The sequence below is a fragment of the Mytilus galloprovincialis genome, chromosome 3 (assembly GCF_965363235.1).
Source record: "Mytilus galloprovincialis chromosome 3, xbMytGall1.hap1.1, whole genome shotgun sequence".
NCBI lineage: Eukaryota > Metazoa > Mollusca > Bivalvia > Mytilida > Mytilidae > Mytilus > Mytilus galloprovincialis.
Window position 1 is genome coordinate 33,717,395 of NC_134840.1, and position 15,341 is coordinate 33,732,735.

At 31.0% G+C, this 15,341-nt stretch overlaps 1 protein-coding gene across 1 annotated transcript in view; it reads right to left on the reverse strand.

Moving 5' to 3' along the window:
- Positions 1-15,341, reverse strand: part of LOC143067775 (uncharacterized) — a 71,055-nt gene that overhangs the window by 15,566 nt on the left and 40,148 nt on the right. Inside the window, exons 12-20 of the mRNA XM_076241311.1 lie at positions 13,868-13,994; positions 13,582-13,655; positions 9,541-9,681; positions 8,272-8,386; positions 5,555-5,634; positions 3,502-3,651; positions 2,941-3,019; positions 2,048-2,133; positions 992-1,129 (exon numbers count right to left, since the gene is read on the reverse strand). Of these exons, the coding sequence (XP_076097426.1) occupies positions 992-1,129; positions 2,048-2,133; positions 2,941-3,019; positions 3,502-3,651; positions 5,555-5,634; positions 8,272-8,386; positions 9,541-9,681; positions 13,582-13,655; positions 13,868-13,994 (990 nt within the window). The remainder of the gene's footprint in view (positions 1-991; positions 1,130-2,047; positions 2,134-2,940; positions 3,020-3,501; positions 3,652-5,554; positions 5,635-8,271; positions 8,387-9,540; positions 9,682-13,581; positions 13,656-13,867; positions 13,995-15,341) is intronic.

Consider the following 15,341-nt stretch of genomic DNA (forward strand, 5'->3'; position numbering starts at 1 on the left):
TGGAAGACTCAATTTCATTGGTCGAAAAAGACACACCTACGAGGTCACTCACATGTGACCTCAAAGCGGGTTTCGTTAGATCTCCCACGCGACATATCAGAAACAGGAGCGATGAGAGATCGGTTTTTAATTAGGAAACAAGTTTCAAAAATTATTTGAGTTTGTATAACAATTAAAAAAAGACGGAAGACAAATTAAGCAACCGTCATTTTTTTTTTTGAATTTTCAAAAACTCAGAAGTATGATAACTATCAAATTTTAACGAAGAGAATATCACTCTCCAATTAGATAGAAAACTTATCAAAAATACCAGGCTTATAATTTAATACGCCAGAAGAGCGATTCGTCTACATAAGACTCATCAGTGACGCTCAGATCAGGTAGAAAACACTAAAAACCCAGGAATCACTGACATGCGTCGGCAATACATGGAAGAAATTCAAGCGATATGACTATTATTAACCTCAATTAAATGCAAAACTCACTGAACAGCTGTTTAGATTGATCGAGTTAATATGAATGGCCTTCTTCATATCTTTTTTCAAAACAATCATGGGACTATTCTATTGCAAATTCTATCATTATGATACTTTCATGCTGTAGGGAAATAACATATAAGAAAATCTAACATGAAGCACATGCAAACTAAAATCAGCAACACAACATTTCTATACTATACGGCGATGATATTTTGCCTATATTTAATACTTTGTCTAGTCCGACTCCGAAGTCAGTTCAATGACCTATACAAATCAATAAGATTTCCTTTATACTTCGATAAATAGTTCTATCATCATGATCATTGGCAATATTATCGCATTTCCTACATTTTTTTTATAACAAGATTTTCCACTGATTTTTAATTGTTTCGTTTTAAGATGTTTGTCATGGGGTTGTCCATCTCTCTGCGACTTATTGTTTTTTGTTCGTCACTTTGTTTATTCTTTCTTTTATCCGCCCATTATGTATTTTTTTCAGAACAGATTCGTACCTATCAGGTATATTTCTTTCTACGTTTGCTTTTACAAGAAACTTAACGGCTTCCAACTGATTTTCAGCAGCGGCTAGATGTAAAGCTGTCCTTCCGTCATAATCTCTTAAATTCATATTTACTTTCTTTTTATGCAATCTGTAATGAGAAAAGGATAAATAGTACCAGGATTATAATTTTATACGCCAGACGCGCGTTTCGTCTACATAAGACTCATCAGTGACGCTCAGATCAAAATAGTTTAAAAGCCAAATAAATACAAAGTTGAAGAGCATTGAGGATACAAAATTCCTAAAAGTTGTGCCAACTATGGCTAAGGTAATCTACTCCTGGGGTAAGAAAATCCTTAGTTTTTCGAAAAATTCAAAGTTTTGTAAACAGAAAATTTATAAAATGACCATATAATTGATATTCATGTCAACACCGAAGTGCTGACTACTGGGCTGGTGATACCCTCGGGGACGAAACGTCCACCAGCAGTGGCATCGACCCAGTGGTGTAAATAGTTATCAAAAGTACCAGGATTATAATTTTATACGCCAGAAAAATTAAGAGAGAGAGAGAGAGATTGAAAACCTAATGGAACCTGTTTAGGACATCCCGTAATAATTCTAAATTAAATTTCATGGATTATATTCACTATCACGAGTATGAGTTGTTACAGATTAAATTCGTTATTTAAGAGATTATTATAATTCTTCATAAGGAATCAAGTTGTTTATTTGTACCACACATTCAAAGAACATGATCTCGCATTAAAACAAATTAAATTATCACAGATTAGATATGTCATAATGAATCTGTTGAATATATGTATCTCAAATTTCCTAATTCGTTAACACGAATTATATAAATCAGGAATGATTTTATTCCCATATCAGGATTTTTTAAATTCATTATTTCGAATTCTAAATAGGCTTCTTTAAATAAAACTTCTATCTCATTGTTTGTTCAAAGTGAATATTGAACCAAATGGCAGTCTGCATGCCATTGTCAGCCAAAATTTTTCTATACGTATTTGCGTTAATAAAATATACATAAAGTTATGCCAAATACCTTTCAAGTACTTCAATTTTCCCGTTTGCACCAGCATCAAGTAGTTCATACGTTCTATATTCGTCATTTTCAGTATCTACTAATTCCTAGATAGATAGATAAAAATTAAAATAGATGATAAATTGATGCATGTTGCAAGTACTGTGTTATTATAATCTTTGAAATTCTTTGTAAGCTGTTTGCTGCTGTAGTATTTATGAAAATAATGTTGCGAAATTCTTTGGTGTTTGGTGTTTACAATATCTTCAATCTTCGGTTTAAATTTTCAATCATCAAATACATGTCTAAAATGAAAATAACACTTGACGAATTTTGTGCGTCACTAACTTGTGTTTTAATAAGACTGTATTCATACTGTACACGGTCAACGTCATATTGTGTTCACTTAAAAGAAACCTACCATGTACAATGCACAATTGAAAACGTATAATACGTTTATATATGTTATAGTGTGTGTTATAATAAGATTGAGAATGGAAATGGGGAATGTGTCAAAGAGACAACAACCCGACCAAATAAAAAACAACAGCAGAGGATCACCAACAGGTCTTCAATGTAGCGAGAAATTCCCGCACCCGGAGGCGTCCTTCAGCTGGCCCCTAAACAAATATATACTAGGTTAGTGATAATGAACGCCATACTAATTTCCAAATTGTACACAAGAAACTAAAATTAAAATAATACAAGACTAACAAAGGTCAGAGGCTCCTGACTTGGGACAGGCGCAAAAATGCGGCGGGGTTAAACATGTTTGTGAGATCTCAACCCTCCCCCTATACCTCTAACCAATGTAGTAAAGTAAACGTATATTTGTTTTACGATATTTCAGTAATATCGACATTCGGTATTTTTGTGATTTTCCTTTTTTCATTCAATAAAGTACTTGTTCTTACTTTACAATGCTTCAAAAAAACTTTGTACACTTCTTCATTACCAGGCTCTTGTGCAATTGATAATGGGGTATTGTTCCATCTGAAATAAGAAATTCAAAATAAATAATTAGTGTTAATATTTCAATATATAATCCATGACAAACATATGAGTTACTACCAATAAAATGATAACTTTTCCAGTATCATCTGCATTATCCCCTCGTTTTAAGCCAGTAGCTGACACATACAACTTCTTTCAAGTGCTGACTGGTATATGCTATTTTCCCGATCGTGGAATTTTGACTTGGTGTGATGAATACGTATTTTTCATGCAGGGCAGGATATGCTTATCCTCTCTGAGACTCGCTTCTTTTCGAATTGATAAGATTCATATGGGTTGTTTTTATATCTTGATTTGTATATAATCTTATGGATTTATATGAATTGAACATCGGTTATATACTTTTGTTTATAACTTTCCATGAGAATTCACGTATCTAATGATTATTTTTTTTTATATTCAAGGTTTACTCCTCATTGTCCTTTTTGTTTTCACATACACATCTAGTTTCAATAACATACCTGTCTTTCATAGTACGTGCTTCATTTTGAAGATTGCACTCGCCCAAAAGAAAATCGACAACATGTTCCTGGTTATCACTGACAGCGATATGCAAAGCTGTTCTATAATCATAATCACATATGTTCATGTCATAATTCGCCTCTTTGAATCTACAAAGTTATTTGAAAAACATGAAAAGTAAGTTGAAACCCATTCGAATATTATAGAATAACCAAATACATATATACACAATACAGAACACATCGATTGAATTATTAGTCACAGCTCTGATTGCTATTAATCTGTTTTACGTTACAAAAATATGCAATATACAATGTTTTTCTATCTAGGAATAAAGGTCAAAGACAAGGTCATGGTGACGTGAATTTTCTATATAACACACCCTCAGCTAATTATGCAACTGTATACCAAGTTTGATGGTTCAAAAGTTATGCTCTAGAATTGAAGTGGGACAGACGGTCAGAAAGACGAACAGACCAATGGACAGACATGCAAATTCTGATATAATCAATTGATCAACATAAACATATACATCTTTAAGCTATCTCTGAAATATCACATATTTCTGAAGTAGACCTTACCTAACTTGAATGATTTTAAAAATACAGATTATGATTTCTTATTCAAAATGAACTGTCCAATGAAACATAATTGGCACATCACATATATTCTTATATAGCTCATAATGTATCCTTTTTAAGGCGGAATCCGTGTCTTAACTACTTTTCTCTGATGTAAATTTCAAATTAATTGCAGATATAAATTCATTTTTGTTTGTTTGAATACCTTTATATGTTTTTAGAAAATTTCATAATCACAGGTCATAAAGCTGTCAATAAAATTGAAACTTAATTGATAAACATAACTTCAATCAAATCAATGTATGCACTATCTTAGCTAATTTTATCTATTTAGACAAGATGACAGTTGATATTTTTTTTATTCTCTATCTAAAATTTGAAACAACTTATATGTTTAGTGTCAAAGGGAATTTGGAAACATATACAATGTCTTTATTACTAGATGGAAATTTCAATGCATTGGTCAATAGTCAGAAAATCTTTTTTAATTATATTGGTATCCTCAATTTTTGGCAAGTAAAATATTCATTTATGTAAGCTTTTTTAAGAATCAATTACAATTTTTATAATAGCAATGAAAAGTAATCAAGAGAAAAAAATTCCATGTATAAATTACCAAAAAAGAAGACCTGTATTTCAATGTTAAATGCCCTAGTGTTTCCTATACTACTGATGTCAAGTAAGAAAAATCATTGTTAAAAATGATGCAGCAATGGACAACAACAGTACTTAATAAGGCAATATGATAAAACTTGATTATTTAAAATTGTATGTAATTACAAAAAATATAGAAGAATACAGTTCGTTCTTATGTTGTACTGTTACACCACTGTCCCAGGTTAGGCGGATGGTTGGAATCCCGCCAACATGTTTAAATCCGCCACATTCTTTATGTGTGTACCTGTCCCAAGTCAGAAGCCTGTATTTCAATGGGCGTCGTTTGTTGTCGTGTTACATATTTGTTTTTCGTTCATTTTTTTGTAAATTAATTAGAACGTTAGTTTTGTCGTTTGAATTGTTTTACATTTGCCATTTCGGGGCCTTTTTTAGCTGACTATGCGGTATGGGCTTTGCACATTGTTGGAAGCCGTACGATGACCCGTACTTGTTGATTTATTTGTCATTTGATCTCTTGCGGGGAGTTGTCTCATTGGCAATCATACCACATTTACTAAAAAAAATGTAATCATAATTGACTACGAATACACATTACCTTGACCTAACTGAAAGGTACGATTTAAAGTTTGTCTTTGTCTATTGTTATACAAAACAATATACATTGGATCTTTTTGTCGTAAAGTTAATGTTTCTTCACCTTCAGCCAAAATTAGCCTCTGATTTATATTCATTTAAAAAACTATGAACTTGCCATAGAATATAAATAGTGTTTGCACAAAGTATAGTCCCTTCGTTAGCTGTAAATGTTCTAAAAGCTATTTTTTATAATGTAAAGGGGGGGGGGGCGACTTACAATTTCATGTATTGAATATTTCCTCTAGATGCACAATTCAGCAAACGAACGATTTTAGTTGGCTCATCATGTGGTTCTTCCTATCAAAAAAATTATTCAAACAGTCATTTAATGAATGCATGCATCGGATATAATAAGCTTAAATAAATGTTAAATAACCATTGAATGTATACCTACAAAATGTAAAGATATTTGTTTATCCGAATACTTCTTTAAAAATGCTATATATAGAGCTTGTTCATTCACGATATTAGTAATCAGTTGATATTTCCGATAAATTAAATCTTTACTCCGAAACAGTTTTCCTATTTTTAAGTTTGAAAATTATATTTCTACCAATGATTTTTTTTTAAATCCGGCTTGTTCTAGATACCAAATAACTTCGGACTAATACGTCGCAATTCTGAAAACAAAGTTCGTACGTTATAACATGAATTCAAATTATCATCATAAAAAAAAATCAGAAAATGTCCAGCTTTCAAATAAAAAATCATAGTGATAGAATAAACGATAATGATCCATTTGATTCAATATTTTATGAAAGAAATATATTTTGGTTTCGGTGTTTGCTTAGCCAAAATTAAAACGAAAGAGAACCAAACAAAACAAAAAACAAAGTATATAGCCCCAGGAAGCTCACGCTGACGTTTAATCCATTTTATCTAAACCAAAGTTTCTAAAACAAATTTTAATCCTCAATTTCTTAAGATATACGACACCGGGAGGGTCTTAGGGTAATTACACACATTTTTTTATCCTCAATTTTCTTATTAATTTTATTCGAGCGCAATTGACGAGAAAATAAATATCTGAAATACCTGGTGCATCAAATTAAACTATATGTGTTGTGTTGTGATTCGCACAATGAAAGTTCACTATATACTGTTTAACTTCATAATCTTATTTCAATACAATAATTATGTTTGCTGGTAAAGCTACAAAAAGATGTATTGTGTAACAAATGTTATTTAATTCATGTAGCCAATAGACAATCACATATAAAGTTTTGTGAATATAAAAGAAAATATAACAATGAGGTGAACAAAATATAACAAAACCAAACTATATATATATATATATAATTATGGAAAAGATTAAGTGACTACTTTTGATTTTGAGTATTTCAATGTTATTTCAGAAAATCTAGATAAAAGAGGGACGAAAGATACCAAAGGGACAGTCAAACTCATAAATCTAAAACAAACTGACAACGCCATGGCTAAAATGAAAAAGACAAACAGAAAAACAATAGTACACATGACACAACATAGAAAACTAAAGAATAAACACACGAACCCCATAAAGATAGTTAAGGAAATAGCCTGCCTTATTTGATGAAGCATATTGAATTCAATCGTAGTTAGTTTAACAAACAAAAAACATCAAATTTCAACGACGGATTTCAACGTTTTTTTCTCAGATAAAGAAATTCAGCATTTGATAGTTTTGGTGTAATTAAAAGGGACAGTGATAAATTTGATTAAAATCGTCTTGTTTTCAGGAATAAAAAAACCATTTTGTTTTGGTAAGACTTATATATAACTGAAAAAGTCTTCCTAATCTAGAGGATTGAAATGCAACGTTTATCTCAGTAAAGAAATTAACTTAAGTCCAACACAAAAATATAAATAACTTAATAAAAAAACATGGAATTTATACCTAAGAATAACTAGAAACATGATGTATCAAGCGACAATGATAATGATAACAGTAATAACGAGGCAAATATGGACAAAGAAAGGGGTCGCATACTGTCTTTTGTTATGTGTGCTTACAATAAAGCATGTCATACCATTTTGTTGTAATACTCAAGCAAACCCAAATTAATAATAATGAAAAAGGGAAACTGAAGGAAAAGCGAAAATGTTTTCACAAAGAATGCACCCTCATCAAACAAAAATAACAGCATTGGCTCAAATCGTTACGATCGATGAATTTGGAGACAGCCTGTTACTGGAAAATCAAGGCATCAGCGTCTTTGGAAATTAAAACTTTGTAGTATTGACTTGATATTATATTTAAACTACCTTTAGGACATGCTAAACTAATATATTTGTACACACTTATTTTTTACAAGGTACATATTCAAAGAACAATGTGTACCAAATCAGGAATATGACAGTTGTTATATATTCGTATGCAGTGGTTGAGTTTTTGATTAGGGACTTTCCGTTTGAAATTTTCTTCAGAGTTCAGTTTTTTTGTGATTATATTTTGTATCATTAATCAATGCAAAATATATAATAAAAAGGGTTCACTCGTTTTTAATAATTAGAAAAAAACATTAATTACTCAGATTTTTCAAACAGGAGAATAAATGCTGCGATTAATATATCATGGAAATTCTTAAATGTTAGTAAGTGCAGAAATTAGTATGAAATTGCACTTCAATCTATTTCTATTACCTCAGTTTTGTTTTGAAATAACTAAAATGAAATAAAAAAACTGTAACTTGTTTTATACTTTTTTTTTACTTACAAATAAGGATCAAGTCTTCATCAATTCTGAATATTTTCCATGTTGCTCTAAATAGTTTATACATTTTCAATCGTTTTCGAGAAACATTTTAAAACTTTGTCACTGTTTTAAACAATGTTTGACGACATAATAACATATATATTAATCGTCTTTATTATTAATTTTGAACTGTTTTATTTTCTCTTTTATTAGATCGCAAATTCTGAATTTGTTTGAAAAGCTTAACAACCAAGGATTACCTCTGGTTCCCTTTCTTCGGTCAGTTGTTTGTTCATGTAGGATCGTAGTCTCTCTTTAATGGCCTGATTGACTTCATTGCCGTTGCCGGGTACACAATCTATAGGTTGTTTCTGACTATAAAATTATGAGCATCAATACGAAGATTAACCATTTTCACATTTTACAAATTACAAAGCAAGGGAAAGAAAACCCTGCGAAAATTTAAGTAACTCATAAAGAAAGTCCGGAACGTCGACAATGTAACCTTTTTCCTCTTTGCAATGAGCTACTATCCTGCAAATCTGATCACAACCATGGAACACACTTATTAAATTGACAGAACAGACAATTGTTGTTATATCTAAAGATCTAAGACCACGAAAACATGTCTATTGTGAGTTTAGACACAGACATCAGTTTTTTATGGTGACAGCAAAACTTATGTTGATTTCAGTCGTATTTTGTCACATCTATGTTAGAATAGTTATCACAGATACCAGGATTATAATTTAGTACGCCAGAGACGAGCGATGCGTCTACATAAGACTCATCAGTGACGACCATATCAAAATATTTATAAAGCCAAACAAGTACAAAGTTGAAGAGCATTGAGGATCAAATATTCCAAAAAGTTGTTCCAAATACGGCTAAGGTAATATATGCATGGGATAAGAAAATCCTTAGTTTTTCGAAAAATTCAAAGTTTTGTAAACATGAAATTTACAAAAATAACCACATTATTGATATTCATGTCAACAACGAAGTGTTGACTACTGGGCTGTTGATAGATTCGGGGACGAAACGTCCACCAGCAGTGGCATCGACCAAGTGGTGTAAATAGTTATCAAAGGTACCAGGATGATAATTTAGTACGACACTTAAGGACCAGGCCCCTACAAATCCAAACTGTATAGTGCGTACATGAACGAGTATAACGTATTAATTAAGAAATGTCGTTTTTACACGATAGATTCATGATAGCCTTGAAAACATTTTCATCAAACGCAGACATCACTTGTACACATTGGTACTTTATCTATTTTTTTGTTATAGCGTTGAATTACAAAATAATTGTGTTATGAAATAAAACTTTTATTTAAATTATTGTTGTAGGGTCGTCTTTTTTATAATAATTTATGATCTTGACCAATCAGAGAATATTCAATATATACGCACGTGGTCAAATTTAAATGTTAAGATCATTTTAACAAATTTTTCCAGACTAAAAGAAATAAGGAAATTTTAAGTAAACGAGATTGGGGAAACAATAACTAAGAAATCATACTTACTGCCATCTCACAAATGGAGAAACCTCACAAACATTAATTAGAAACTCAACTACCACTTTTATACCATTTTCTGCCGCTGCATGCAAAGCAGTCCGACCTGCTGAGTTGGATAGATTCATGTCCAAGCCTTGTTGCCATAACCTTTAAATTTTAGAATGTGAATGAATAAATTATTCATTGGTCTTACATTAGAACCTATTACAAATAAACTCATCATAGATACCATGATTTAAATTTTGTACGCAAGCCGACTGTTTTGTCAACAAATTTTATTACAGTAAAACTCGAATCCAAGAGTTTGAAAGGCCATATACATTACGAAGTTTAAGGGCATTGAGAATCCAAAATTGTTAAAGGTTTGCTAAATACAAGTTTTAAAAATATATAATTGTGACAACAACAATGATAACTCATGTCAACACAGAAGTGCTGGCTACTTAGCTGGTTATTCCCTCGGGGAGAAAAACTATACCAGCTATGCTAAATAAAATACATGAACTTGAAACAGAGAGTCGGCAACGGTTATTGTAAAAAGCTACAAATGCGTAAACCGCATTAAGTAGCAATAAACAGTGAGGAAAATAAAATAAAAATTTACCCTCATAAATTTTAACATCCCCTTTTCATCGCTTTTTGGCAAATTAGGCCTACTGTTTGTTTCATATATTTGTATATTATGTCTGTAATCATAAACTTCGATAGACTTTATATCCGGTAGTTAAAATGGTAAAATATAATTTCTGTTTGGTGTTTCAATGACAACAATCTGAATTTATTACGTATAGTAGTATTGCAAAAAAAGGGGGGGTGAGATTTCAAAAATTACCCAAAATTTGGCCAGAAGTAAAATTTCAATCGCTTCAAGTAATACCTTTTCTGAAACTGTTTACATATATCTATCAAGAAATTCAATCAAAATCATATGTCTTTAATTTCATTTTCTTTGTAAAATGGCGTCAAAATATTCGTGTAGAAAAAAGTGTTTGTCAACATTACATTAATTTCTGGACCAATTGCCCGTCCAGCTATGAAAATACGGATAGTAAAACAGAAAGTAGCCCATAAAACATGTCAAAAATTCACTTGATGTTTTTCTAAACCACTCTTGAAGTCTAAATTAGTACTCAGCTGTCTAAACACCAGTTTTATTGCACAATAACTTTCATATTTGAAAAATCCAACGGGGCCAAATGCTAAACCAAATTCCAAACTGTTTATTGCTACCGTATTTACACAATTGTTAGTGCCCTATTTTCGTATTTTTCCTGCCCTGCAATTTTGTGAATGTTTAGGCATGGCATTGCACAAGATCTTGTCGAACTGTTTTACTGTCACAAATTTCAGTGTAAGTCAAATGGTTAAAACTCATCAGGTAAAAATAATTTGAACTACTTATCTATAAAATCACAAAAAAAATGAACTCCGAGGAAAATTCAATCGGAAAGTCCCTAATAACATGGCAAAATCAAATGACAAAACACATAAAAAACGAATGGACAACAACTGTCATAATCCTGACTTGGTACAGGCATTTTCAAATGTAGAAAATGGTTGATTGAACATGGTTTTATAGCGCTAAACCTCTCACTTGTACGACGGTCTCATAAAATTCCGTTATATTTACAACGATGCGTTGGTACTTTTATTAATTGCTGTGATTGTATTAAAGTTTTGTTATCTATAACACATATAAACACAAATGTCTAACAAACATCGTGACATAAATCTGAGCCATTGGCAGACGTTTGACAAGTACCAAATACTTTGACAATCATTCATACACTTTTAACTGATAGTGTACTTGTTGTAAGTATATCAAACCATCCTTATTATGAAATTTGAAATGATCCACAATTCATATACAAGTTGCACAGGCACCTTTTTTAGTTACAATTTAGGCGTGTTGTACACCATTGTGTAGATAAATCAATTCAAATTTACGACATAACAAGTTTAAGTGGGGTTGACAGCCGAGAATTGGCATACAACAGAATTTCGCCAGCGGCTGACATTTTTTTCTAAAATGTGAGTGGGATATGGAGGCATATGTGACAAGGTGCTATTTAAACATTAAAGTAAATAAAAATAACACTTTTTAGATTGTGTGCGTCCAAAAAAAGACCTGTAGTAGAGATTGGTCCCTTTTCAACTCGAAAAATGTTTACAATGAAAGTTAAAGTTTATTATGCCTTTCAAATGACGTTAATTCATACACAGTTAAACACATATCATCTTGTGTGAACCCCATATAAATGTTAATTGGCACTCATACCACATCTTATATCTGTATAACATAAGATTAAGTTAAAGTTTATTTGCTCCTCTTGTTTTTAATTTTTTGTCATGTTTCCGGAACTCTCTGGTTTTATCCATGTGGTAAAAATGTACCATTAAAATAAATGAACCACTAACCCTTACTTTTCTTTTCATAATTTGATTATATATAGTTTAAAATGTCTGTTTTCAACATCTTATAAAATCTTTGTTATTTTTTCATCGTTTTTGAAAGAAAAAAAGCGCCAATGTTAAGTCTATGAAAAATCTTATACCTCGACAACAAGCACACGGACCATTTACTTTTTTCTTCTTTTTTAGTTCCTTTATTTCCTAACTATCAATTTATAACAGGCTTTTAAAAAGCTTGTTATTTTGAAAGCTTGTTTTATGGCTAGACAAATCTCTCGCTTATATGGCAATGTGATGAAATTTTACTGAAATGACAACACGACGTGACAGAAATACAGCACAAATACACACAAAAACAATCATCACAGTGAAACACACAAACAAGTCATATAACAGTCGACACAACATGAAAACCACAGAACAACAACGAACATATTTCATTAACGACAGACGCAACAGGACATCACACACAGTGACGCAATGACGTAACGAACATGCAATCTCGAACTATATACATACAATTATTTTCGTAAAACCAGTCTAAACAATTTTCATGACAATGATGGTATTGAAATTCGACATTTCTATAATTGCTTTTTTTATTTCCGTTTTCATTTTGGAAGTCTCAGGAGAACATTTATTATGTGGATTGAACGTAAATTATTATCTGTTATCAGAGAATTTTAAATTTTAAAAATAAAAAAATAACGGTCAAAATACAATAGTTGCAGATTCAACTTTATTTTACTTCGAAGATAACTAGGTAAAAAAAATTATAGCTACAACCATTTTTTTAATTTGCAAATGACATTTAAAGTGTATTACAGACGAGTTCTTGTAGTTGAAATCTTCTTCAAGATAATAAATAACCTTTCTTATGCTTATTACGGATAGTAGAAACAGATTTAAATTAATCGATTTATATTAGTTTAACCTAAGGGATAACTGTTTCACACATGTTCAGGAGGATGAGACTTTAATATGTTAGTGATTTGAATCTGTAAGTTTCTGCAATATGAAGTATTAAACAAATATTCAATTTCAATTCTTTTAATGCAGGGAAATATTTCAATGTTTGATTTATCCATGTAAAATCATTCGCATGTAAAGTCCCTATATGTAACGAAACAATAAAAAAAAAAGATAAAAGAGTGAAAATTCTGTCAAAACACAAATAAGTTTACCCATCAAATCCTTTATATACAACTCAGAAAAAATAACTTAAACGGACCCCCAATTATACCAAACGTATTGGACGAACCATCTTTAATTTTCATTAGTATAACTTAATCAACCGTATATTGGAGGGAACACATGAGGACTAGTATCTTAGTTTTGTTACATGTATAATGCAGAACAAAACAAAAACCCAAACCTAACCAATTGTTGAAATTATTATGAGGATTAAATTTTGTTAGGAAAATCGATTACTCGCGTGTAAAAAAAAAGAAGAAAGTTTGACCCAATTTTTAATGAGATTCAAACTTAAGGTATGACAAAATTTTAAATACTTTGAAGTGCAGTAATGTTAAAGTGAAAATGACATTGTCTTCCTTTATCAAAAGGTTATTTACTAAAGAGCGGTTTCTTCAAAGTACCTTTAACCGCAGTTACGATGTTAAATGTGTTTCATACCTTTTTAAAGTATGCATATCTCCATTTGTTGCTGCATGTATTAATTCTGTAGCACTTTTCGCTCTGAAATTTTCCTAGAATAGAGACATGTTTATATTTGATACTGTAGTTACCATTTATCAGATCTTCCTTCGTAAAGTGTTCATTTTGAATTATTTTATGATTTCTGCAAGAATTTTGAATCATTTATGCAAATACATTTTTTTTAAATTAATTATTACAACATGTACAATGGATAAAAAAACCTTTGCTATCAATTTACAATGTTCTCTAATCATAATCTCACCTTTCTTTTTTTCTTTGTTGTTTCGGTTTTATAATTCTCTAACAATAATATAACATTGTCATAGTCTTCTTCTCCCAAATTCTGGTTTTTGTGCCACTCTGCATCTGCACGTGCAGTTCGGTTCCATCTAAAATAATTCATTATATCATTGTTTATTATTCTGTATATAAATTAAGCAGTAATTTGTCTCGTTGAATGGTTCGATGTTTGTAATTTCTAAGTCTTTTATAGCTGAGTAAACGGTTTTTCGAAGGTCGTACAGTGACCTATAGATGTCAATTTCTGTGACATTTGGTCCTTTGTGGAGAGTTGTCCAATTGGCAATCATACCACATCTTCTCATTTGTGTAAACACAAATCGATATATAATTGCGCAGTAGTAGTTGACAGCAATATAAAAGAAAAGCAATATTTAGGGTTTTCTCAATGTGTTCATAACTACTTGAATTGGCACATTTAGCACACAATATTTTGATTTCAAAACATAAAAGTTTGTAAGGATTTTTGTGCTTCCCTGACTGTTATACTATAATTTATTTTGAACACTTGAAAAAAAAATATTACGCTGTTATTTTTAAAAGAGGGACGAAAGATATCATAGGGACAGTAGTCAAACTCATAATTCGGAAATAAACTGTTAAATAAATAAAATGTACTTGAAACTCTTGTTTCAAATACAGTAATAAGTCAAATTAAGTAGCAACAAATTTGAGATAAAGAAAGCAGGATTGTGGTTACAATAATAAGATCATATTTGTCGTCATCTGTGAAAAAAAATATACCATAACAGTCAACCAACTCGTGACGGCGTCCGTAAAATTTTCAAAGGGTTTATTTCAACTTTACTTTTATCTAACTAGGAGGAGGTTGATTTATTACAAACTTTCAAAATGTTCAAGAATTTATAAAGTAACTAAGGTTGCTGATAGTTTTAGTTTTAGTTTTAGTTCCCTTTTGGTCATGTTTCGGACAGTATATGTAATTGGACCATACGCCTATGGTCATGAATAAAGGCAACAGTAGTATAACACTGTTCAAAACTCATAAATCCATGGACAAAAAACAAAATCGGGGTAACAAACTAAAACCGAAGGAAACGCATTAAATATAAGAGGAGAACAACGACATAACACTAAAATGTAACACACATAGACAAAATCCCACAAGAATAACAAATATAACATATATATATAACATCAAAACCAAATACATGAATTTAGGATAGACAAGTACCGTGACACGTCTTATCGCAATATGAATTTACACTCAAAAATAAGAGAAAACAAACGACACAACGTTATAATGTAATACACACAGAAACGAACTATAATATAACAATGGCCATATTCATGACTTGGTACAGGGCATTTTTAAAGGAAAAAATGGTGGGTTGAACCTGGTTTTATGGCATGCCAAACCTCGCACTTTTATGGCCATGTGAAATATAACATCAAACTGACAACACAGGACTACA